Source organism: Ilyonectria robusta (genome assembly GCF_021365365.1).
Source record: "Ilyonectria robusta strain PMI_751 chromosome Unknown BGZ61scaffold_18, whole genome shotgun sequence".
Taxonomy (NCBI): domain Eukaryota; kingdom Fungi; phylum Ascomycota; class Sordariomycetes; order Hypocreales; family Nectriaceae; genus Ilyonectria; species Ilyonectria robusta.
In genome coordinates this window covers 386,088-410,141 of record NW_025764452.1, presented here as the reverse complement: position 1 = coordinate 410,141, position 24,054 = coordinate 386,088, and the positions used below count along the sequence as shown (strand labels likewise).

General features: G+C 49.0%; 12 protein-coding genes across 12 annotated transcripts; 5 read left to right on the top strand and 7 right to left on the bottom strand.

Annotated features, from left to right (window-relative positions):
* Window positions 1-1,171: 1,171 nt before the first annotated feature.
* BGZ61DRAFT_456980 (uncharacterized protein) lies at window positions 1,172-2,382 on the bottom strand. The gene has a single exon (XM_046246586.1). It carries the CDS (start codon window positions 2,280-2,282, stop codon window positions 1,449-1,451), a length of 834 nt encoding a protein of 277 aa, XP_046100716.1. The 5' UTR covers window positions 2,283-2,382; the 3' UTR covers window positions 1,172-1,448.
* Window positions 2,383-4,523: 2,141 nt separating this feature from the next.
* Window positions 4,524-5,035, top strand: BGZ61DRAFT_425975 (Clr5 domain-containing protein; the record flags this gene model as incomplete). The annotated part of the gene is made up of 2 exons (XM_046243665.1): window positions 4,524-4,743; window positions 4,804-5,035. The coding sequence occupies exons 1-2, from the start codon at window positions 4,607-4,609 to the stop codon at window positions 5,033-5,035; spliced, it is 369 nt and encodes a 122-aa protein (XP_046100715.1). The 5' UTR covers window positions 4,524-4,606.
* Window positions 5,036-6,090: 1,055 nt separating this feature from the next.
* BGZ61DRAFT_293829 (ankyrin repeat-containing domain protein) lies at window positions 6,091-6,699 on the top strand (the record flags this gene model as incomplete). The annotated part of the gene is made up of 1 exon (XM_046238605.1): window positions 6,091-6,699. A coding segment is annotated over one exon (609 nt), but the record flags the coding sequence as incomplete, so codon positions are not given.
* A 2,223-nt stretch (window positions 6,700-8,922) lies between these two features.
* Window positions 8,923-9,746, bottom strand: BGZ61DRAFT_535677 (uncharacterized protein; the record flags this gene model as incomplete). The annotated part of the gene is made up of 4 exons (XM_046254296.1): window positions 8,923-8,941; window positions 8,997-9,287; window positions 9,344-9,437; window positions 9,506-9,746. 4 exons carry the CDS (start codon window positions 9,744-9,746, stop codon window positions 8,923-8,925), a joined length of 645 nt encoding a protein of 214 aa, XP_046100713.1.
* A 264-nt stretch (window positions 9,747-10,010) lies between these two features.
* On the top strand, window positions 10,011-12,009 carry BGZ61DRAFT_535676 (uncharacterized protein; the record flags this gene model as incomplete). Its single annotated transcript, XM_046254295.1, has 2 exons — window positions 10,011-10,015; window positions 10,989-12,009. 2 exons carry the CDS (start codon window positions 10,011-10,013, stop codon window positions 12,007-12,009), a joined length of 1,026 nt encoding a protein of 341 aa, XP_046100712.1.
* Window positions 12,010-12,547: 538 nt separating this feature from the next.
* On the bottom strand, window positions 12,548-13,270 carry BGZ61DRAFT_308246 (uncharacterized protein; the record flags this gene model as incomplete). Its single annotated transcript, XM_046238770.1, has 1 exon — window positions 12,548-13,270. The coding sequence occupies one exon, from the start codon at window positions 13,268-13,270 to the stop codon at window positions 12,548-12,550; it is 723 nt and encodes a 240-aa protein (XP_046100711.1).
* A 1,526-nt stretch (window positions 13,271-14,796) lies between these two features.
* BGZ61DRAFT_359811 (putative translation initiation inhibitor, yjgF family) lies at window positions 14,797-15,330 on the bottom strand (the record flags this gene model as incomplete). The annotated part of the gene is made up of 3 exons (XM_046241104.1): window positions 14,797-14,895; window positions 14,964-15,113; window positions 15,175-15,330. The coding sequence occupies 3 exons, from the start codon at window positions 15,328-15,330 to the stop codon at window positions 14,797-14,799; spliced, it is 405 nt and encodes a 134-aa protein (XP_046100710.1).
* Window positions 15,331-15,613: 283 nt separating this feature from the next.
* Window positions 15,614-17,176, top strand: BGZ61DRAFT_520366 ((S)-2-hydroxy-acid oxidase). The gene is made up of 3 exons (XM_046252448.1): window positions 15,614-15,927; window positions 15,992-16,875; window positions 16,931-17,176. The coding sequence occupies exons 1-3, from the start codon at window positions 15,840-15,842 to the stop codon at window positions 17,081-17,083; spliced, it is 1,125 nt and encodes a 374-aa protein (XP_046100709.1). The 5' UTR covers window positions 15,614-15,839; the 3' UTR covers window positions 17,084-17,176.
* A 375-nt stretch (window positions 17,177-17,551) lies between these two features.
* BGZ61DRAFT_535673 (NADP-dependent oxidoreductase domain-containing protein) lies at window positions 17,552-18,641 on the bottom strand (the record flags this gene model as incomplete). Its single annotated transcript, XM_046254294.1, has 3 exons — window positions 17,552-18,229; window positions 18,284-18,436; window positions 18,510-18,641. 3 exons carry the CDS (start codon window positions 18,639-18,641, stop codon window positions 17,552-17,554), a joined length of 963 nt encoding a protein of 320 aa, XP_046100708.1.
* Window positions 18,642-19,022: 381 nt separating this feature from the next.
* BGZ61DRAFT_69651 (uncharacterized protein) lies at window positions 19,023-20,785 on the top strand. The gene is made up of 2 exons (XM_046256997.1): window positions 19,023-19,256; window positions 19,311-20,785. The coding sequence occupies exons 1-2, from the start codon at window positions 19,119-19,121 to the stop codon at window positions 20,733-20,735; spliced, it is 1,563 nt and encodes a 520-aa protein (XP_046100707.1). The 5' UTR covers window positions 19,023-19,118; the 3' UTR covers window positions 20,736-20,785.
* A 310-nt stretch (window positions 20,786-21,095) lies between these two features.
* On the bottom strand, window positions 21,096-21,946 carry BGZ61DRAFT_535671 (class I glutamine amidotransferase-like protein; the record flags this gene model as incomplete). Its single annotated transcript, XM_046254293.1, has 2 exons — window positions 21,096-21,589; window positions 21,649-21,946. 2 exons carry the CDS (start codon window positions 21,944-21,946, stop codon window positions 21,096-21,098), a joined length of 792 nt encoding a protein of 263 aa, XP_046100706.1.
* A 510-nt stretch (window positions 21,947-22,456) lies between these two features.
* On the bottom strand, window positions 22,457-23,913 carry BGZ61DRAFT_396119 (putative phosphoglycerate mutase). Its single transcript, XM_046242951.1, has 5 exons — window positions 23,802-23,913; window positions 23,373-23,754; window positions 23,206-23,308; window positions 23,037-23,143; window positions 22,457-22,979 (listed from the first exon to the last, which is right to left on the bottom strand). Exons 1-5 carry the CDS (start codon window positions 23,848-23,850, stop codon window positions 22,910-22,912), a joined length of 711 nt encoding a protein of 236 aa, XP_046100705.1. The 5' UTR covers window positions 23,851-23,913; the 3' UTR covers window positions 22,457-22,909.
* Between the last annotated feature and the right edge of the window lie 141 nt (window positions 23,914-24,054).

The following is a 24,054-nucleotide window of genomic DNA, read 5'->3' as shown; positions in this document are numbered from 1 at the left end:
GGCAGCAAGATTGGAAAAGAAGCGTTGAAATAGCGGCTTGGGATACAAGCAACTGCCAGGCAAACGTGGCGTATTGATTACTCTATCTCCCGGCGTGGTCGTAATGCCGAGTGTGCGTCTCTCTTATTTGAAATAACTGTACGCATGTGGCCTATCTAACGAGATCGAGTAAAGCCGATAATGCCAAATTCATCTGCTAGATAAGTCCCCCGGAGAAGGCTGCAACAACATCTTCAGTGACAGTTGTGTCATGCGATGACCAAGTCGAAATCAAACTCCATAAATGTACTTCGCTGAATTATGGGTTCAAGGTCAGTTCGGTTGGCTAGAGTATCCAAGAATATCTCTCATTTTTGTGGCTCAATAAAGTGGTTCTTAGCTACCATCGTATAAGTATCGTTGATTTGACTCTCCTGATGCCCCGAGAATACACCGGAGGGATGTAGTAAGTTGATGACATTGCTGGAATCGAGGTTTGCCATGGCAAATGCGAAAAGGGTCAAGGCGTTCGATGTGTAACATTTCTCGGGTTTGAGACGTTTGGGCCAATAAATGCAGAAGGCAACCAAACGTCAAAAACTTTGGGTTATTATTGCAATGACGGTTACAGTAAAGGCAGATGAACGCTCCGCTACAGTGTAGTGCAACGAATCCCAAATTATATTCTTCGGCCAGCACCAGACGATAGAATGTTACTATAGTTAAGACGATAGCATCCAATATTTGATGCAGATGAGGAAAAATTCGAAAGCTCTTGAAAATTTTGACAGTAGAAACCTGGGCAGCAAGCGGCCATAAAATATGGCGAAATATTTTCACTTGTCTCGATCTCACCTGAACGACAATGTCTCGAACTTGCTTTACTGCCTTGCCATTATTGGAGAGTCTTTATGTTATGCTGCTAAAAAGACATACCTGTTGGCATTATGGGGCAAGCCGCCTACTCCCTCGTCTCGAGGTTGTCCCCGAAACCCTATGTCAACTGGGAAAATATGTCAACGTAAGCTACCGGCCTCAAGTTGTGAAATTTTCGATTCCAGGATTATGATCTTTCGCATTTCATTATGCAGTTATTTAAAGAGGAAATAAGCTGTAGCTAGGCTCGTTGGAAATCTGTGAAATGGCTGAAACACACGAATTGATAAAGAAGAGAGAGAAATATATTTTCGGCCTCAATTCAGTCAATCGCCCCAGGCCCAACCTCCGATACCAAATAGTATTTAAGACTAATTTAACCTTCAAGATTCTATATAAGCCGTATAAAGTTAAGCTTATATAAGAAGAACCTAGCCATTCGACGATAGACAGTACCTAGGTGAAATACACTCTATGCATCCATTCATACTGACCGATATCAAAAGGAGCAAAACGTGGCCTATGCCTTGAAGAACGAACTATGTTTAGAACCTTGACCGTCGCAAAATCCCACTGACCATTTCGCTTGCTACCTACTCCTTGCTATCCACTGTTCCCCTCCATTTAATAGATGACGTAACCCCACCATCTACTAGTATGTCGGTTCCAGTTATAAAGCTCGACTGGCGATCTGCTAAGAACGCAACAGCATTGACAATATCCTGCGGCGTTCCAACTCTCGCAGCTGGAGAAGATGCAACATACTTTGCGGCGGGACCAGCAATTTCTCGTCGACCTTGTTCTGTGGAGATGACTCCTGGGCTGACGGAATTTACTCTAGCACCACGACGTCCCCATGCGGCAGCAGCCGCTTGGACACGAAGTAGATTGCCCCGTTTTGAATATGCATAAGCTTTGGGTGCACCTCCAGGACTAGTGTCGTCAACCCCGAGGTCGTGGTGGCTTAGGAGCTGATCTCTCGGGGCTGTGGCCATGTGGCGTTCCAACTCTGGCTGGATCGGTGGACATAAATGACCCGCCATGCTAGATATGCAAATAAGACTTGTGCCGGCTTGCGCGACTGGTAAGAGTGCGTCGATGACGTTGGCGGTCCCTAGGAGATTGATGCTGTAAATCGTGCGGCTGGATTGGCCGGTTGGTGAGACGCCAGCTGTATGCACGATCGTTTCGATATAGCCAGCCGACGAGGCTGCTTGGGCGAATTCGCTCACAGACGCATAGTCAGACACGTCTATTGTCCTTGTTTCAACAGAATAGCCCTCATCGAGGAGAACTTCTCGAGCCGCAGTCAGGTTGTCGTTTGAGAAGTCGGCAAGGAAAAGCTGCCTCCCAGCGCCGAGACGTCGGGCGAGGGGAAGGCCCATGCCACCGCAGCCAATAATAACAACAACATTGGAAGAAGGCATCTTCAGAGATGATAACTAGATGCAAGAAAGGAGTTGAGAATCGCTTATGAGGTAGTCTGAGAGGTTGAAAGTGAGTGTAAAGATGAGGTGGAATTTGAAGGCAATCGGAATTGAGAAAAACAAGAGGAGGTCTTTTATGAAAGAACGAGAAGCTATTAAGGGGAGAGGGGGTTCCTGGGGTTCCACACACCGTATCGACTCAATACATTGGCCCTGCATCCTTCCCCCACTTATTGCCCCCGGGCTTTTCATTGCCAATGACTTTGGAAACCTACGCCTCATATAGTTTAGCCTTGGTCCATAAAAACAAGGCCAATTCAGGTAGTCGATCCGGTATTTGCCACGAAATATTCATTGTGGAGGCATTCATTCGGCTTCGGTTTCGGTTTCGGTCCTCCACCATGTGATGAGGTTTAACCAATCAGAAGCCAGGTGAGAATGCACAGGTCACGCATGCCAAGCTCAATTGGAGAGCCATCCACAGGAGGAGTTTACCCAAGTCGTACTCCGTATAGCCCGTCCTGATGCTCACTCTTCAGCTGGCTGGAAAACACAGCTTTGATCTTCTCAACATGTTCTTTGCTGCTTTGTTGAATGGCACGATCTACCTGTGACTTTAGACTACGTGGGCTCATTGCCCTGGTGCTGGCTATGGTCGCAGGATCCCTGACGTTTCACAATGATTTCACGTCGGGGTTGAACAGGCGAGGCCCTCTGACTCTGCATCCTCGCTGCCATGTCGGACTGCTGAAGGCCCCTACGGGTCCGCTCAGAACACCGAGCCCGGAGCCGCCACTAATGCGCCCCATTCACTTACCGGGGTCAACATTGGGTGTATCTCCAGTCGAAATATTAAGAGGGAAATCGCCAGAGGAATGTGAGCTGTAATTCTTGAACTCTTGGCAATTTCAGCTTGTCTCGTCTATATGTGATTCCACGGCCCCTACGATGGCAACATCACCAAGAGTTAACTTCACTCAAACACTTCACTCAAACAAATAATCAATAAAAGTTTATCGAATGAATTAAATCATTACGATACTTGTATCAGGTGCTCTTTCCTGTGTCATAGTTGTGCGGGATCTAGGATGCACCCCGCCATGTTATTGATTGCGAATGTCTCGAGGAACTTGTGCCAAAAGGCGAAAGGCGAAAGGTTGCTTCATCCGTGCCCTCCTTGGCAGACTCGGGCCATGGAGAGGTCCGTGCGAGCTACCTGCGATTACGGTAGCTTGAATATGGCCAGAAATTAATTGCTGGTCGTGGAGCCAACGGCGAAGATCTGTGACTGTTAGTCCTGTCACTCCCTCACCAGTAAACAGCCTGATTCTTTGCCGGATCCCAAATGAAGCTTTTGGCGGCAACCTGAGGGTACAAACCGCCAGTTAAAGATTCAACTCTTCTTCTTATTTTTTTGTCGGCTCCCGAATTGGTTATGCATACAACGAGCTTAGCCGAAGCCAGAAATCGAGGTCCGTTCCATCCCTTTGATAGTGTTGAGGCAGCTTTTTTGGTGCTCTTCCACAGCTGCCATTGGAGGTTGCGAACTCTGTAGTTTTGGCGAAGATTTCGCGCAAAGTCTCGCACACGGGGCAGATTAGGTATTTTTTCCTTTTTTAAGTGAACAGGCAGAAACCGATGACCATTGGCACGACTCTTTCTCATTCGCTGATATCCCTGTCCGGCTCACAAAGGTGCCTTGGCACTCACTGTCCAAGGGATGAATACACAACTGCATGATGACAAAATGCACATTCTGCTTGGCCATCACGCGTAACAGTCCCACTGTAAGAGTAATTTTCACAGAATCCAAGGCATGCAGAACTTTGGCCATGGTCAGCCGGTGGCACACACCCAGCCCAAATTACAAACGTATCCAATTATCGATAGTGAGGAGAAAAGCTCACCAACCAGATGTTGCCCGACGCACATGAAGTGGAGAATGTGAATTCTGGACATGGCCAATAAACGAACTTGATGCTATCGAAGTGAGGCGGCTTACTGTGGTGCGTGGCATTGAGGCGTGGCATGCATGGGTTGAACAAGCTGAAAAGCCCATTGATACGCCCCGCCAGATGGCTTGTCTGTCACTAACACCGCCGACAATGCGAATTCTGGCACGTACAGAAATTCATCCTGGACGGTCTCAAGCGGGGCTAAGGCAGACTCAATTCCTATATAATCGCGGCCTCCTTCCCCTCCCACGCAAATCTATCCATCATCATTCGCACAACCTGTCTACGGCAATCTCTTTCTCAGTTGCACCCACTATTGTTCATTTGCTTCTCCCAAGCAGAAACTGTTTTGTCATCTTGACTCGCAAGATGTCGTACGCCCCCAGAATCCCGAATGCGCAATGGGACGCGCACAAAAAGCAAATCCGCGCCTTGTATCTGGTCGAAGACAAAACTCTAGACCAGACGATCGAAATCATGAGGGAGCGCTACGGATTTTCTGCAACGTTAGTACCCGGCTCCAAATGATGCATTCACTTTTCTTAATGAGCTGACCAAGTGATTAGCGACAAGCAATATGTGCGTAAGCTCAAGGCTTGGGGCATGAAGAAAAATGTCAGCAGGCACCAGTGGAAGCAGAGTGTCAGCTTGGTCCAGAAGCGGAAGGCTGAAGGGAAGGAGACGAAGCTGACCATAGATGGCATGGTCATCTCTGCTAAGAGAATGAAGAAAGAGATGGGCAGATACTCCTATCCTCAATATGGGCCTGGAGGGATGTCAGGTAAGCTTCCTCTCTAGAGTGGCGGATTATGGACTAACTGACCTACTCCTAGCTGTTCTAACAAGCGCCTCCCTCGGAATCATTGCCTGCACTCCACCCTCAGACAATACGCCACATGCATTCCTCGGCACAATGCCTTGGCTTTGTCAATTTGAAAGATTATTTCGACTGTACCCCTTTACAGATAGCATGCCGTTCTAATCATTTGAACGTTGCTAGGGTGCTGCTGAGCTGGGGAGCTAGCGTGGACGAGGCAACGCTCTATGCAGCTAGCCAGGCTGGGAGTTCAGCAGCGCTTGAGCTCCTGCTATTTCACAGTCCCAACGCCGAATTTAATTCATTGCTTGAAAATGGCACGGCAGCTTTGAGTGTCGCGGTTGGAATCCAAAGTATAGATCACGTCACCGCACTGCTCCAGGCTGGAGCGTATCCAGATCCTAAGAGTCTTCACGTCACTGTTAGAAAGTATCGGGGATCAGCTCAAATTGTGAAATGCCTGCTGGAAGCTGGCGCGAGCATCGATGCCGCGAATTGCGATGACGTTAATTGCGAGTGTTGGCCATATCCCACCACACCCCTTCAAATGGCAGTTGACAATATGAACCTTGAACTGGTCAACCTACTCCTCCAGTACGGAGCAGATGTTAGCCATGTAAAAGGCGTATCGCCTTTTAAGCATGACCATGATAGCGAGGAACAGTCTGTTAGGTACGAAATTGTCCTAAATCTTCTTAATCATGGGGTAGATATCAATGGCCGTGATTCGGCCAAAAGTGGATGGACATTTCTTCGCCACGCAGTTGGATATGAAAACCCTGATGCTATCGAACTACTCTTAGATCGAGGAGCAGACCCAACCGAACGTACAGATCCCGGCACCCCCACTCTGTATTTTTCGTTTGTTCTGGTATGCAACGAATTTGCCAACATGAAGTTTTTGGATGCATTTATTTCCCACGGCGCGAACATCAACGGCTATGCTCCCATTTTGGTGGACTACTTGGAGCTTATGTTTGAGTACGTGTTGATGAATCAAATGTTTGATCACCCAAGTGGGACCTACTTGCAAGTCACACCGCTTCAATTGGCCGCATATTGTTCTTTGAACGATGCTGCAAGCTTATTACTTCAAAAAGGTGCAGATATCAACTCCCCCCCCGCAAAGGACTTCGGTTTCACTGCACTGCAACTGGCCATTTTTTTGGACCATAGCGAGATGATAGAAGCTTTATTGAAGTCCGGCGCCAATATCAACTCCCCTGCAGCATCAGAGGTTGGATTCACGGCTCTCCAGGCGGCCATTCTCGCCGATAACAATGAGTTAGCTCTGAGGCTGTTAAATGATGGTGCTGAAATAGACGCTCCTGCATCATCTAGAAGCGGGAAGACCTCGTTACAAGCAGCCGCCTTCAAAGACAACGATGAACTCATCCAAGCTTTACTGAGCCGTAACCCCAACATTAACGCTCCGCCCTCCCGCGAGTACGGTGCAACAGCATTGCAATATGCATCAATCAGGGGGAATTTTGACGTTGTGCTTCAACTCCTTGAGAAAGGAGCAGATATAAACGCAGCCCCGTCAGAGCAGGGGGGCCGAACCGCATTGCAGGGAGCTGCAGAGCATGGCCGACTTGATATCGTGCATTTGTTGCTAGAGAATGATCACAATGTGGAGTTTCTGGAAGAGCGATGTCATAAGGCGGCGGAGTTCGCGTACAAAGAGGGGCACAGGGAAATAGCAAAGATCCTTCGAAATTGGGAGCGACCTGGATACTCGACTTGAGATTTGAATCCAGACTGGATCGACTACGGAACGGCCGATATTGAGCAAAGCTTTGAACAGTGAGATGTGAGGAACGGACTTTCTATCATTTAGTTAAAATGACTCGTCAGGCAAGGGGCGACGAGATGGCAATACGGAATTGAGACGTGACAAATTTCTGCATCACACAGGCCATAGCAGCGCCGGAGTGCTTGGTTAAAGCGATCAGAACCGCCTAGTAGCTGGTAATCAGAGATTCACACTTTCAAGTGGTCATACGGAGTATACTACGGGTGCACGGCAAGTCAGTGAGTCGGCATCGGTCACTGATCTTGTGGGTATAATCGCCGAGATCGCGACCGATGCATGTGTATACCGCTGCCGTGTCAAGAAGATTCATCAGCACATGCCCCGAGCAACGCATCCTCTGGGGTTCAGTCCCACTCACCAAGATGAAGCAGAGGCCGCCTGGGCCTCTAGGAATGGCGCACGAGCGGGTCCATTCGGGGATGATTGTGAGAAGGCATTCAGCAATTGGTTTGCCTCCGCATCGCCATGGGGGGCCAGTCACGGCGGGCCCCGTTTGGTCAACCCATTGTTCCAAGCTCACCAATGTTGTGTGCTGCATCGACACTTGAATTTTCTTTTAGCCTCCGAGGACCAAAGTGCTTGCTCTGGAGATGAATGGGCAAATTTCACTCGCGCCCCCTGAGCGAAATTGTCCTCGGCTTCTTGAGGTGGCGAGCGAGGAGAAATTCTATCTAACATGTCTGGTGATACGCTTGTAAACATTCCACCGCACCTGTGAGGCCACGTAATCTAGCCATTAGGCTGCCTCATCTTAATCGGTTTGTTTAAAGTGGAGTGTCTCTCTCACCTTCTCGGAGTCGAAGGTGTCCGCCGGTACATGGTGGGTATAGATACTATCTGAAGCTGGGTTTAATTAAAATCTCGTAATATAGTATTCACACATGCGGAGAGAATTATTGACGGTTCTATAAAGTAAGATATTAAAAACATATTAGGAGTAAGATTTACAGATAATCTGGCATAATTAGTCAAGCTCCCAATAGCTATTATAAACAATAAATTTAGGATAGAGGCTATTTGGTTTGGAATATCCACATCATACCGTGGTCATACAATGTTGTTGATCTTTAACCCAAACCTTAGGTAGCTTGTCCAGCAGCGCTGCTAACAGTCTAGCCACTTCAATTTTGCGCTGCAGTTGATATAGCATCGTCATTATCTGGTCTCATCCCCTGTTTCTCCTCTCCAGTGGCAGTCTTGATGACCCCATTTTGCATAACGCCTTCGTGAAACCGTGTTTCGCCTACCAGGATGGCATTAATTGGTGGTGCGTGTATGGTGCCTAATATTTGAACAAGCTGGCTTATAAGTTGTTTACCAGGATTGATTTGATGGAATGCGAGTAAGTTGTCCGTCCCCGTGACCATTGCGTCACTATTGTTCATGGCGGAACTTAGGTTGTTGCACCAACTTCCAATACCAGTCGTCAGCACATGATTTGTTTCCGATCTGAGGGGCCCAGTCGAATGACGTTCAAGGATTTCGGTATTTGAATTGTGAGACCCCATATTGACCGGATATTGGCGGAGGCTCCGGGAAACAGGCGTGTCGGTAGAGTAATGCAGTTATAAGACAGACCCAGCTAGCTTAGTTCCGGGGTTGAACGTCGCGTTTAGTTACTCTCTTCACTGAAACAAATATCCCCCAGCTGGTGTTATTTTAGGCGCGAATCAGTTGTTATGGTGTGTGCTAGGCATTAGAAAAAGCGTAGCTGGTGTCGTGGACATCTTGGCCGGTCGACCACAGCTTCCCGGCCGATCAGAATACACGACCGGATTGGCCGGTCAATACCTCAAGGCAGTGATGCAAGATTTTACTCTGCCCAATCATTATACTGTACGTTTCACTTGCCCTGGATGTGACAGATTGCTTACTTGTAGCTCAAGCCACACCCGATGTTGGATTGAAGAGTTCTACAGGAACGCCTGCTGATCAATTCGGTGCAGCTGCACAGAGAGCGAGACTAGTCTAATGAGCCGAACTAATGCATGATTGATTATTTGAGGGCTAAGGATAAACTAATTTGAAGGATAAACTAAAGCGAATGATAAACTAATGCGAAGGATAAACTCTGAAAGACGTTCCAGGCGTCTCACGATGACACCCCAAAAAACGTAGCATGCTACATCATCACGCACCACTTGTTCTTTGGATCCCCCATGGCCTTGTGTTTGAGAAGCGAGAACATGACCCCTTCTGGATTTGTATCATCGCCCTTCACATGAAGGTCAGTCAGCCACTCATAGCCAACGTGCTTGAACAGTTTTGCTCCCATGCTGGTTGCGGCAACTCCTTGATCAAGCTGGTCGATGTCGGACAAGGCTACTCCCCACCGAGCCACTGCCGACCCATGACCGCGCCTCCAGTATGCTGGATGAACAACAATCCTTTCCATGCTGGATAAGCCGTGGAAGTATCTTGGGAAAGTCAGTACACCCGGCATGTGGCAGGACATGGAGGCTCAGAAACGTACTTTTTCTCCCCGGCCACAGCGACGGCGGCAAACTTGTCAGCACGCTCTCGGTTGAGGTCTTTGTAATCGTATGGAGGTAGCGCTGGGTATGGGGCTGTAGAACGTGGTTAGGCAAGGACAGTGGAAGGAGGCAAGACCCAGTCGCGGAGCGGAGATGCATACCGTTGTCATTCTGAAACTGGCCTATCCGTTCCGAGGTCGGCTCCAACTTCCAGATTCCCAGACCTACAACCACTTCGGCGCCAGCCTCTGGGGGTGACCAGCCATTGTCCGCGGGGATAACAGCTTCGGTCTTCGACGACTCTTCGGGGCTGTATCGATCCACAGCAACGAGCACGATGTGATCAGGGGTGCGGATGAACTCGCTCACCTCCTGGCGGCGGGGCAGGAAGCGTCGGGGCATCCATGGCGTCTGGGATTGGAGCTTGCAGCTTCAAGGTTACAGCATGAAAGGACAGGTGATCACGAGGAGAAGCTGAGTAGGACGAATCTTGTGGTTTTAACGAGGCGCCGTCGTGTCCCTGCGAGCTGAAGGAAGCTGATGTGCTTCGCGGGATGCAGTCGGTCAGGACTGACCGGTCGACGTTGATGAGTACCGTAACACAGGCTGCAGCTAAACGAGTAAGGATCGCCGCTATCAACGCGTCGAACAGAGACGGGGGGTCGGATGATGTAAGTTAGAAGACAGAGCCGCATTCTTTTCAGCCATGGGAGGGATGAGCCTTAGAGGCGCTTTCCGTAAGGTACCCGAGAGGTTCGGAACTTTCCTGCCTCTACAGCTGAAGGCGACGAAGTAATAACACCAGCCACAACCCACCAGCCACAGGTAATATAGATTCAAAATAAAAAAAATCATAATCATAATTAATCATAATAAAATAATTATAAAATAATTATAATATATTAATTTTTTTTAATTATAATTTTATTATTCATAATTGATAATTTATTTCTTATTAATAATTTTAAAATGAAATTCTTATTTTATATAATATATAAAAAAATTAATATTATAATATATCAAGGTTATCTTACTCCAATTCACTTTGTTAAGCAACACAATAGATCTGACACAATCCAGAGTTATTGCAAGGTAGGTCGCTATGTGGTGCTGCCCAGAACATGAATGCTGTAAGCCAGGCTATATTTGCACGTTGCAGCACCTGAGGAACAGGGAAACAATTAGAGGCCTGGCTACAGTCGGATGCAGCTGGTTGTGTTCCAAACTGATGTAGTACAAGAGGCGCTCGCCCTATTACAGGAAGGTCGCGTCGGTATAACTCCGTAACAGCGAGTCGTGCGAATCATTTACAAGTACAGGACAAGTAGCACAGAGGCAGACTCTTTGACTTCTTCATTTGATCTAGGCTGACTGTGATTGACGTGTTCCATTGTATTTGCTTGTTTCATATTCGGGCTGTGTCTGTCGTACAGCCATTTGTACTGATGTTGAGGCTCGCTGCCTGGTCAGGCGAACGCGGCGCGTCCACTGGAGGCTGTCCTGCCACTCTCAATACAAACAGCAAACCGCACACGAGTCGCTTCCTCACCAACCTTGACTGTCTCGCTGCTCTACACATACCTTACGAGAATTCTACTTGCAGTGGCGACGCGATGCAATCTGACAATGATCTGGACTGGCTAGAGTGGCTGCCGTCTCTGGACCACACCGTCTCCCAAGATACGGCTGCCGAGATGGTCGGCGCTACGGAGGCCAACGAGCTACGGAGCGGGGCCATACCGATGGTGTCGCTCCTCCGGCGGTCCCAGAGCTGCTTGACCTCTATATCACCGAGTCGCCTCTTGATTTTGGGGTTTGGGGCGACTTCGAGACCTCGTGGACGGCCCTGTGCTCTGCAGAGCAAGTATCGACTACCGCCTACTCACACGATAGAGGCGGGGATGACTTCACTCGCCTCTCGCCGGAAGTTGCCTCGTACTGTGCCGCTTCGACCACGCAAGGCTCAGCACCGGAAGACTCGGGGCCTCCCTGGTACCAAGGCGTCTTGGCTGACATGGTAGTGCCATCAACATCAACCTTCGATTCAACCCATCTGCTGCCGAACCAGGGCACTGTCGGCCGGAACATTCTCGCTCTCGAAGGACCGCTGGATATTGAAGGTCCCAACTGGCAGCCACCGCCGCAATCCCTCGTCATCCAACCGACTATCCTCAGATTCCACACTCCGGATGTCGAACGGCCAACACCATCACCCTCGGGCAGCGTCTCGAATGGCGACTTATTCGTTGTGCCGACCGCGCCCAGCGGACGAGATGTGCAGACCAAGCAGTCTAAGCGAAAGTCACCTACCGAGGACCAGCGACAGAGCCTCGCTGCACTCACATACAAGCAATGTGAGGCGCTTGCATATGTGCAGCAGACGGCCGAAGTTTACCAACTAAAGACCTCCACGATGGCTGGCGACCTAACATTTGTGAACAACTGGGCCGTTGTTCATGGGCGTGAGTCTTTTGAGGATAGTCCTAAGCATAGCCGCTATCTTGTCCGTATGTGGCTGAAGAATGAGCATCTCGCTTGGACGTTGCCCGAGCCGCTCCGCTTTGCCAACAACATGGTATTCTATGATCAAGAATTGCCTGAGAATTGGAATCTCAACCCGGGTGCTGACATCAAGTTTGAGATATATGAAAAGCAATCTCCCTAGCGTGGAGGCATGAGGGAATGTGCAGATCGGGGAGTTTTGAATTTAGGGTCGAAGATGTACAAATTGACATATGAGTCTCTAGTAATGCCGATATCTTCCTCGATATATTCGGCTCGGGTCCCAGTGACACAAAATGTATTGAACATCCATTTGATCTCCCTGAATATTTGCATTTATGACAGGCCGGTTGTGTTTGGTATCGTAAGCTGTCGTAATGGGATTATAACGCATGATCTCAGCTAGGGTTACTCAGATTCCAGGTTTATTGGTCAACAACCACTTCGACGATAGGCTCGGGAGGTGTCTGGCGATTCATTATCTATAGGGATGGCAGACTTGGTACTGGACAAAAATTCCGAAATATTAACAAGGCCATTGTTCTACTGCCGTCAAGTCCGTAAGAGAAAACCGATGTCACACTGCGCAGTCAAAGTCTTTCCTCCAGTAATAAAGTTCATCAACTGCAAGACGGGACGTGAAATATTGGAATATGTGTTTCTGTGAGCTGACTGCCCATAGAAGTGACGCACCAGTCTGCTCAGTGGCGATAGATTTGTGATGTTGCCGGGTTGGGCGGTGTTGGAGGAGGAATCCTTGTCTGGGATGGAGGTGCGATTGGTGTGCCAGATGGGATGAGATCAGCGTCAGGGTCGTATAGCTCTGGATACTGTATGAAGAGGGCCGGGTCTAATTTAAAACGTGGTACTCCGTCATCTAAGCCCAGTGCCTTGAACGCCGCCTCGGCGTGCCGGCGAGTAAACAAGGCCTTGAGATTTGGAGCGGGCAGTTGATCCGCAGGACTTTGGCTAGAAATGCCCGTTCCCGTCGAAACTCCCATAGCACCACCTTCATGAGGACCGATATCCGAGTCCTGCTCGTCTGGCTTTTTCATGGCACAAATGAGATCCCACAATCGTATATATCCACGGCCTGCAACCTGCAAAAGTAATTGGGATTGATAGACCTCGACAACGTAGGCAGTTGCAATGTCGCACATGATTCGATCCAAGTCTGGATTTGCGGAGTGAAGGCAGATTAGCCTGTCCCTGATGCTGGGGAATGGAGACCAATCAATGATTGAAGGATATTTGTCGGATAATTGCAGTGCAGACGGCCGGTATTTGAGATGGAGACGCGAATACATGTCACGCGAGCGGCTGAGTTGCCATATGGTGAGGTCGGCGATGTTCCTGGAGTAGTTGGTCGCTGTGTACCAGCTAAGAGCCCCCGGCCGGCTTAGACTGTTGAAAAGAGACAACATGACGTCGGCAGACGCGCGCAGCTTCTTGCTATTCCAGCTGGGTCAGCTTGTTGGGATATTTCGAGATCAATGGAAGAAGCCACCTACAATTTATCCTCCGCGGGCAGTGCAGGATCGAATCCGCGCCAGGTCCTTTTGAGGCTCCGGCGCAGCATGCCCAGATGATCTGAAAAGGCCGAGTTTGAACCAAGTCTGCCATTGACTGGAACATGCTGGCGTGACTGAAATGCAGCCGGACCCATCTGGTATTGATGCGACCATATGCCTGGCAAAGTATCCAAGGGAAACGCTGTGCGTATATAAGGCATGGTGGAATTCTCTGTATCGGTTGGCTCAGATACCCATGGTGCACAAGCGTATTCAACGCTGGGTACAACTTTCATTGATGTTTGATCGAATCGCAGGGCGGGCATGGATAACTCAGCATTCTTCAACTGATTGTGAATGTCCTCAGTTGGTCCATCGGTGCGAGCACTGATCGCGATGGGTCGTAATAGGTCACTGAAGTCGAATTGAGATTCCGAGATAATGTCGTCCTCTGGTATCGAATGGTTTGGCGGTGTAGTCGACGTTGTAGCCGAATTCGAAGATATGCTACGGTGCTTAGCGGGAGGGGTAGTGGAATTATTGGATTTCCCCTCCGATGAGACACCGGGATGCGTATCGTGAGAGGGGGGACTATGCGCTCTATCCTGATCTCCTCATATGGACTGGCTCATAGTATTTGAGAGCGACTTTAAGGTATTCTGTACGATGTCCAACTTGTTGACGGCCGCTGTTAGCTGCTCACGTAGCAGGCGATTGTCAGTCTCTAGCCGGAAGATGTGGTCATTGTCCGTGCTTCCAAGGATTTCGAGACGCCGCTCCAGATCCTTGATGTACATGCTTTGTCGCTTGCGGAATGCTTGTTGCGATAAGCGATTGCGCGTCCTGCTCGGCGCGTGTTAGCAAATCCGACATCCCATACAGTCTGTTTCTTGGCATTTATTATCATGTGGTGACACCTTTTGGCCAATCTAGAGGGGTCGGATTCAGATCCTCCGCTTTCCTTGGGGTCAGCCATGATCCTGACGAAGACGGCGACAGTGCAATATGTCGAAAGAAGATCTGGGTGGATATATGCGGTTTACTTATTTTCTGTACGAGAATCGCAATGGTACATGTGAAGTTGGGTGAGGACGAGAAGTGTTAGATTGCAGGTCTTTAATTTAATCGTGCGGTCAGAGGCTGCCACTTCAGTGCAGTGGACCACTAACTAGACGATTCCTTTTCAAAATTAATTCCATCCACCAAAGGATCCAATATCCAATCAAGGGACACTCTGTATCACAGGCTAAAGATAAGACCGCCCTGGTTGGGGCTTTGTCACTGTAGGGCGCGACACTGCAGGGCGTGCGTAGGGCGTGGAGCTGCAGGGCGTCGGCATGTAACGCTAAACAGCCACAATGGAGTCCTCGATTTTGGAAGACAACTTGATTGTGTCTCCAGCGGATCAATCCATGATGTGATGATGATTCCGCCACTCTTCAGAGGCGGCTTTCGTTAGATGACTTGTTATTCGCTATGCACTCAATCTCAACATCCGTTCCGAGAGGGAGCTGTCGGACTCCAACGCAGGTCCTTGCCTAAAAAGCGAAAATAATTCGGCGATTAGAAGATGTCCAACCCGCTGTATCATGTACCAAGCACTTACCGGCTTCATATCTGGGAAGAACTCCGAGTAGATTTCGTTCACTGCGGAGAAATTTTCGAGGTTCGTGAGGTAGATATTGGCCTTGACAACACTCGAGAGACTCGTGCCAGCAGCTTCAAGAACAGCCTTGAGATTGAGCATAATTCGCCTCTGGTTGGACACGACATGATAAGTAATGTAAGATCCTCAAGTGTCAGAGACTGCCACCCACCGTTCTATCCTGAATAGTGCCCTCGACGAGCACGCCGGTTTCTGGCTCTACACCGACCTGTCCAGAGCAGAAGGTGATGTTGCCGAGGGTGATGGCCTGAGATAAGAAGGGAGGTGGGGTTGGCGCATTGGGGGACAGGATGACCTTGGGCTCCATGATGCTCAGAGTGCCGGATGAAAGAAGAGAAAGAAGGATAAAATGGAACAAAATTTTAGAGAAGGGATAAAAGGCTGTGATTACACTTGGACATAAATCACAGCCTAGAAAGTCGTTTGCGTTGGGGTTTTATACTTCATCTGAAGAATGCTACTCTCTTAGCGTCGCTCCGTTACTAAGTCGGAGTTAGTCAATGAAGACTGCCCCTCACAGTCCACGTAACATTCCGTTAGTCACAGGCGGTACGATCTACTTTAGTCACGCCCTTTGCCGTCAGATAAGACATGGACTAGTTTTGAGGCCAGGTAGCTCGGCATTGCAGAGGCGATGTCGGACGCAAGATGTCAACGACGGCGGCATAAATATGCCATTTCTCCTCTTCGACTGAGGCTGGGTTCTCCTTCGTCAGCAATTAAGCATCCCGCTTTCGCGTTCACAAGAGCTTGTGAAAACTCGTACGGACTCAGCGGAGCGATTTATTCACCGATTTCTTGTGCTTTGACTTCCCCATGGCTCCAACAACTGGCGACGACATGATCCTCAGCATCGACGATGTTAAGAGAGCAGCCTCCGCCAAGCTGCCTTCAATCGCTAGAGGTAGGAATCCGCAAATGGCAAACGAACAACCAAGATCAGCGACTAACTATTTCTTGATGTCTAGAATTCTACAATGCTGGCTCAACCAACCAGGTCACAGTGACGGAGAACACGACTGCCTATTCCAAATATCGACTTCGCCCTCGGGTTCTTGTCGATGTGTCAAAGGCCGACATGGCCACCACTGTCTTTGGGCAGAAGGTCGCTTTTCCCCTTTGCGTCTCTCCTGCGGGACTCCAGGCCATGGCTCATCCCGATGGTGAGCTTGCTACCAGCCGTGCGTGTGCCAAACGCGGGGTGCACATGGGCGTTTCTTCCTTCTCTAACCATTCCGTCGAGGACGTCCGAGCCGCCGGGCTTGAGGCTGGCCCTATCCAACACGCCATGCAGCTGTACAGCATGCAGGATCGGGAGGCTCAATTGCGCATCATCAGACGCGCGGAAAAGGTTGGCTGCACTGCCATTCTCTTGACGGGAGACAGTCCCGTGCTGGGAGTGCGGTACAACGAGTACCGCAATGATTTCCGCACGCCTGAAGGTCTCGGCCTTCCTATGCTCGAAAGGACCTCGGAGTCAATTCGCGCCCAAACACACGACGATGGATTCAACGCCTTCAACTCCGATTCGCACTCGTGGGCCAAGGAGATCCCTTGGTTGAGAAGCGTCAGCAAGATGCAGATCTGGATCAAGGGTGTTCTGACCGCCGAAGACGTGCAACTTGCGATCCAGTACGGTTGTGATGGCGTCATTGTTAGCAACCACGGCGGCAGACAACTTGACGAGACTGCGCCGACTATCGATGCGCTACCAGAGTGCGTTAAAGCAGCCAGGGGCAAGATTCGCGTGCACATTGACGGCGGCATTCGAAACGGCACTGATATTTTCAAGGCGCTGGCTCTCGGAGCGGAATGTGTGTGGATTGGTCGCCCTGTGCTTTGGGGACTTGCTGTAAGTGATTCGAATGGCTTTCTAAGTAGGATGGCAAACTAACGTGGTAAAATAGTATGATGGCGAGGCAGGCGTCACCAAGACTCTGGATATTCTCTATGACGAGTTCAAGCGATGTATGCTGTTGTGTGGTTGCAGCACCGTCGCCGACATCACTCCTGCTGCGCTCGGTATTGTACGAAAGGACGGTCCGCTTGCTAGATTGTAGATTACGTCGACTGCGCAGAAAGCTCTTAATTTAGTGCTATTTGGAATCAAAAGAATTAAGGATAAAACATACATGCAACTGATTTCAATGAAACCATCGTACGTGAAGCTGGCGGCCGATCTAGGTCATTGGCGGACTTGGTCACTAAGATGGTTCACTTTTGGCGTTGGGCAGCCGAAGACCACGATACTTCAGCAAAAAGAATTGCGATTTGATGTGATAACTAAATAAGCTGCGAACTCAACAATCATCTCTACATTTCTATTGTCAAATATTAACATCTGAGAAGACAACTCCGTGCAAATATCGCATTCGAAACGATTCACATTGCTTTGAATCACGCAAAATACCACTGTATTCCGATATCCACTCAATTGCGTATTCTGGGAGTGCTGTGAGACACGGGGTGAGAACCAGATAGATTTCGATTAGCACATGATGCCATGGACAAGTAATGGACCTCGGACGCTACATAAACTTGCGGGCAGACTCAATGTTGTCTTGAGGCGCATCCTCCTTGACCATGTACCAGAGTTCATCAATGCGTTCCACAACCCAGTTCTCAAGAGGCCCTTTCTCAAGCTCTCCCAGGCTTTCCTCCAGCTGCGCAACAGAGGCTGCACCCAGAATCATCTCATCCCTCAAATCTCCCTTGAGCGCCGAATGATATTTCACCCATCGGTATGCCAAGGCCATGCGACTCAATCCAGACTTGCCAGACAACTTCCCGAATTCCAGGAGCATTTTCATGTACGACGGTTTGTAATACAAATCGCGGTAAATTTGACCCTGAATCGTATTCGGATCCCAACTGCCTTTCCCTTGCTCGATGTCCTCCGGTGTCTTTGCAAGAAGCCCCGCTGCCATGGGCGAGTAGGCTTGAATCGAAAAACCTAGCTCGCGCAAGGTTGGAAACAGTAGCGTTTCATTGAGGCGAGCCGCAATCGAGTAGTTGGATTGATATACCGTTGGGAGCACATAACCCTTGGATTTGGCATAGTTGTAGCACTCAAGCACTTGCTCTTTGGAGAAATTCGACAAGCCGAACTGGGTAAAAAGCCCTTGCTGATACAGTGCCTGGATTGATTCCATCTGTTGCTCAATTGGAGTGGCTTCGTCGGGTCCATGAAGAAAGTACGTTCGAATCTAGAATTTGTTAATTCGGTTTCCGTTCAATTGAAATGGTAAAACGGAATGTACTTTGTTGGGTTGGAGAGCGTCCCGGCTCTCATTTGCAAACTCAAGGATGCGGCCTCCTGAGCCCAAAGTGATTCCAGTGGCGGCCTTTGTATCAACCGAAAATTCCGGTGTCAATTGCTTCGTGCCTAGCACCGCTTCCGAAGCACCTTGACCCTAGTCGTTTTTTTATCAGCGATTGGTACAGTTTGAGACAGCCTGAGTAGCGGGTTTAAGCTCGATAACATACGTAGATCCTGGCGGTATCAAGCGCACCGATTTTATGTTTGCGCATGAGATCCAAAATACTGTCTACCTTGGCACCATCGTCCAAGCCCCAAGTATGGGTTCCTACCACGAGAGTAACTGGTATGGCAGCCATTTTGAAGTTGATGAGAATAGTGACTCGGCGTTGTTAAAGTATGATAGTATGGGAATGTTGCTTGCTGTGTTCGTGGAAAAAATTGAGGTTCGTACACTCGGTATTTATGGTAGTGAAGCTCATGGCTGGAGAGCAATTGTCAGGCAAACACCTATCCTCTCCTTCTACTGCTAGATTTGAAATCCCTTGCATTATTAAATAATTTGTCTACAGCCATCGTTCAATGAACATTAATTTGTCTGATGTCCCAAGATTAACAAGCGCCCGCTGAGGCCATCGCTTTTGATAGGGCAATTCTTGTGGGTCCGTGAATTAATTTGTCTGATTTCTCAATTTGTCAGCACACCTAGATTTCTAAAGATATTACCCCCTTAGTCCTCACTATTGACTGCAGACAAATTCAAAATTGCATCTGCAGAGTAGGCTCTTTGTCTCTTTGCATTTCAACAAATTCCAGGTTGCTCATCTACATACAGGATGGATTCCTCACGTGTCACAAGTGATATCACGTCATCGGAGCAGGGTAGTCGCGAATCGGCCGATCACCAACCGCGACGTCGACCTGGTCGACCTCGGATGAAAAGCGATGTAACAATGGGACCAGAGGATGGATCTGTAAGTTATTGACTACTTATAACGCACTTAAGTACGTCGCTGACAGAGAATAAGGATCGGAAAGCTCGCATGCGTCTAGCCCAAAGATCATATCGTAGTCGCAAAGAGAATGCCCTGGCCACCGAAAAGGCTCGAGTCTTGGTATATGAGTCTACTTTGAACAAGATCCTTGGATCAATCACGGAATTCCAGAATTTTATGAGTACGAAAAGATACTTGCCCGAGGACGTGATGCTGCAATTAAGAAAGACGGTCTCGGAAATCACAGACCTAGCACAGCAGGCACAGCAGGGGGACCAATCATCCCCATCCGTTTCAGGACAGAACCCTGACACCCCGTCCAAGGCTAAAGAATTTGTTGGGATGAGCCACAACTCGCAAGTGCCTCCCAAAGATCAACGCCCCAAGCGTATCTCTGATGATGTGGGTTTTGCGTCAGCCGACCTAGCCTCTTCGCGTGAGACAAGTCTGGTATTGTCTCAGCAGAGGCTCAATCGGCCTCGTCGGAAACTCCCAGTTGCGCAGTCATTTCTTCAAGCATGCTTGGACCGAACGATGGGCTTGCTGCAACCTGATAGCCCATCCACGAGAAGCTTTTTCCCGGCATTGCTCCTGCCGCTTAGGTTGCATCAATTTGACGAGATTCTGGATTGGACACTTCGTCATATTTCTAGAAACGCTAGGTATCACCTGGTAGACTCTGGATACGACTATACCGAATCCAGCGATTTTCCAAAGATGTTGCGAATTCTTGAGGGGGGCATTGGTGTTGCAGTTCCTCGGACACCGCCACCACACCTACAACGCTTCCAGTTTGGCCGAACAAGAACCAGACTTATCACAAATACTCCAGAACTTCAAGGAGAGTGGCTTGAGGCCATGGATGTGGAGGAGTACCTTGAGCAACGAGGTATTTTCGTTAGGGGAATCCAGGAATCTGACATCCTCACCCTGTCTGTGTCAACTCCTAGTGTTTCTCCAGGTGCGAATGAGGAGCCAGACTCGCTTCATCACGGCACATTCATGGATTCCGGAGGCCAGTCTAGGGAAGACACCGTATCAAGCGGAGATGGATTGGTTTTATTCCCGGGCGTATCTACGGATGGTGAGCCTCGTTCACAGTTGGCTCACCAGGTTAGTCAATCGGACCATCACGCGGCACGAGATTTCACAATATTCGGCCACAGCTTCAGAGAGACTCAACCTGTTCCTTCTGGGCTCTGGACGTTTAAGCCCTCACCTCAACATTGGGGCTCGGGCACCTTCAGAGGAGGTAGCCGGGACTCCACCCTAACTCATCAGATAATGCCAAGAGAGCAGAAGAGTTATAATGGACATATCACGATTTCGGTTGATAAATTAATCACGGAGCTGGCTGATCGGGCGGTTTGCCTAGGCCCAGCTCCTGGCATCCGGAGAGTAGAGGTTGATGCCGCCATTAAGCAGTCAGTCATCAGTGCTCCAGGCACCACGATATGACGTAGAAATGAAACAGAGATGTATTCATCATGAAATCAAGCTAGAGAGAATGCAATGATTCTTTTATAACAAAATTTTTAACTCCATGTCATGTCTCAGTTTTTGAGAATCTGGCTTGGAGGATAAGGGATTACTTCGGCCTTGCGTGGCCATTTAGGTAACTATGGTGATGAGGCTGTCCCCGTTAGGACGATCTCAGGTGTAACAGCAGCTTAAAGATCCGTACTACACTAAGCCACGCAATACAGATCCTTTGGTAAAATGCGTTCATGCGGCGCCAAATCAATACGGTTGTTTCCTCATGTCATGGATTTATTATTCATTTCTCGTCTCGTTGTTATACGTTGACATTGTACCGCTTCATCTTCTCAAAAACTCGACAGCTACTTGCGCTGCTAAAATGCGGTCGTCATCCTGCTCAATCTGCACTATCGCATCCGCGATCATCTTCTCCGTCCATTTTCCCCGATATATATCAAGACATTCCGTGGCAATGAAGGCGTCAAACTCTGGGTGTCCCTGGAATGTTAGCACGCGGCCAGGGTTGTAGAGACCCTGGACATCGCACAGCTCGCTAGACCCGATGTTGATCCAGGGAGCGGGTAGCGGGGTTGAACCCAGGTTGACATGATCGGAGTGGAACATTTGGCAGCTCATCTCTTCGACACCGTCAAGAAGCCCTGAGAAATGACCAGTAAACTCAGGGATAAGTTGAATTTTGCAAACACCGACTTCGAACCCTTTGGGAGATAATTCCACCAGAACGCCTCGATCTCCTAGCAAGGCCTGGGAAAGAATCTGGTGACCAAAGCAACCTCCTAGCAGCTTTATGTTGGGATGGTTAGAGAACACATCTAGTGCAACTGTTAGTTCTCTCAGCTCTTAGTTGGCATCGCCATGGGGCCGATATTACCTTGTAGATATGACCGTAGCTTGTTGATCCAAGGCAAATCGTTGAAGGCGGCTGAGGGAGCTCCGGTGATGACAATGGCATCCACGCCGTCGAGAGTGTCGGGGTAGACCTGATCCTTGATTGCATCATACCCGGTAACTTTCACCTGAGTGGATTCTCGGTCTCGATGCTTCTGGTTGAGTGCTTCGGCACCAAGAGAGAGCCAACTCTGGAATATAGCATCGAAATCCCCCCGGTCCGTGTATACATTACCATGCATGAGATGGCATTTGAGGACAACAATATTTAAGGTCGGCATTCTGATACGAGAGGAGAAACTACTTTGGGTTCATTATGTGTAAGGTAGGCAGTGTGTTGATAGAGCGTGATGGGCATGAGCTTTTTAAAGGTCGACTTTCTGCGCAGGCTCCACACGATACGACCAATCGCCACGCCGTACCCACAAGTCGGATGGCTTTAGAGTCAAGAAGCTTAGGTATGCCTAGAATTAATGCTGCCATATTCTACATCATTGACTTGTAACTCAACAACTGTTCTGACACCTTCACGTACCTATGTAACCCAACACTTCGTATTTGTAGATATATCCCAGCTTAAAATAAGACATCAGGCAGAGTAGAGTTATAGCCCGAACCCCGCAGGAATTAGTCATATTACAACTTACCGAGGATCAAGCTTCAAACGGCGCGGCTTACTTCGGCTTTCATGCACGGGAGAAGGATGGAGAAGTTAGCCTCGGCCAAGCAGTTGGCAATTGGTAAACACACATATAAACCACCACATCGAGCGTTCATGGCGCCTTTGGTTAGTTATTATGATAGTGTTGATATATGTCATATCTGAGCTTAACCTGTCCCGATTGACACCTGATATTTCCATCTTGGATTATCCCTCGGTACCCAACAGCAAGGACACCCGCGATAAAACGCTGTGAACGAGATTACTAGGCCGGGATACTTTGTTCTTTCAACAAAGCAAGGTTCCCAAGGAGAGTTCAGGCAACAGCGTAGGACCTGTTCAGAATGCTCTGACAAAAACTGGGGTTAATGCGGTGATAAAGGTCCCAAGATCAAACATGCCCTCGCCCAGCTAGGTTGTCGTACCAACACAGACCATTAACTCTTCAGCACACATCAGGTAACAATTTGACTATGGTGGACAATCAGATCTAATGTTTTGGCCAAATTAGTCTTCTATGCAGGTACCCGAACCCGTCAATTCATTGCGAATCTTCAGACATCCATCCTTGCCTCGACTTTCACTATTCCTCCTGGGGTGGTAGTGCTAGGCCGACAGAGAAGGCCGGCTCGTTAATATTCTTGTTCTTATAACTATTATGCCACAGTCAGTCCTATTTGGCGCCTCCTCGTAAAGATGCTGGTACTAACCTCAGGATTCCAATAGCTCCAGGCTCAAGCATCATCTCGAGCGGCATGTCTAACGGATAACCCAGCCATCTCTTGACAAATGCGCGAAGGATATGACCGTGGGCGACCTTGAAATTTTCAGTTAGAATTGCAAAAGCCGGGGTCAGGGTTGATCCATGTTAGTTCTTACCAGAGCAACATCAGCATTTGCCTCGCCATTCATGCAAGGTCTCTGAACATCGCGGATCTGTGAGATCAAGTTGTCCAATCTGTCGGAAACCTCCTGCGCCGACCTAAAATAAGTCAGATTGATTCAACCCTCCAATATCACTCCGACGACGGCCAGTTTGTACTCACTCGCCACCCTCACACCCATCTCTCCAGATGTTCCATGGTGTGTCCTTGTCCAACCCTCTCTCCTTTCTCAGCTCCTTAATCTCATGTGTCATCAGTCCCTCGTAGTCACCGTAATGCCACTCTGCAATGTCTTCCGTGAGAGTAACCTTATCGGAATCGATCGCATCGGGCCCAGTGCTGTCTGCACCGAACAGAATCTGAAAGGTTTGCTGTGCTCGCTTTCGTGGACTGACCCAGACGCGAGCTACTGTGGCTGGATCAAGCAGCCTACGGTGACCGACCAGCTGTTTTGCAGTGCTTGAGACTTGATTCACTCCATTGGGAGTCAGTTCAATGTCGGTCCTTCCCGTGTAGCGACCGTTCTTGGCCCATTCCGTTTCTCCTGAGACTTGGTGAATATTAGGTCCAGAAGAGGAGGCGGACACTGACCATGGCGAGCGATGAAGACACGGGGCGTGCTGGCATTCGCGTCCGACATTATGGCGATGTTTTGCTGAGGTCACAGCTGCTGAAGGAGTCGTACGTTGAAGTTGGGAGATATAAAATCGAGGGATATTCTGCCAGCAAAGAACCAGTGGAGGGGTTGCCCCGCCCCACGTCGGCGAGTCAGCGCCCGTCAACCTTGATCGTACAACTTTCTCAATCATGCAATCAGATAGAGAATCAATCACAAATCACATGA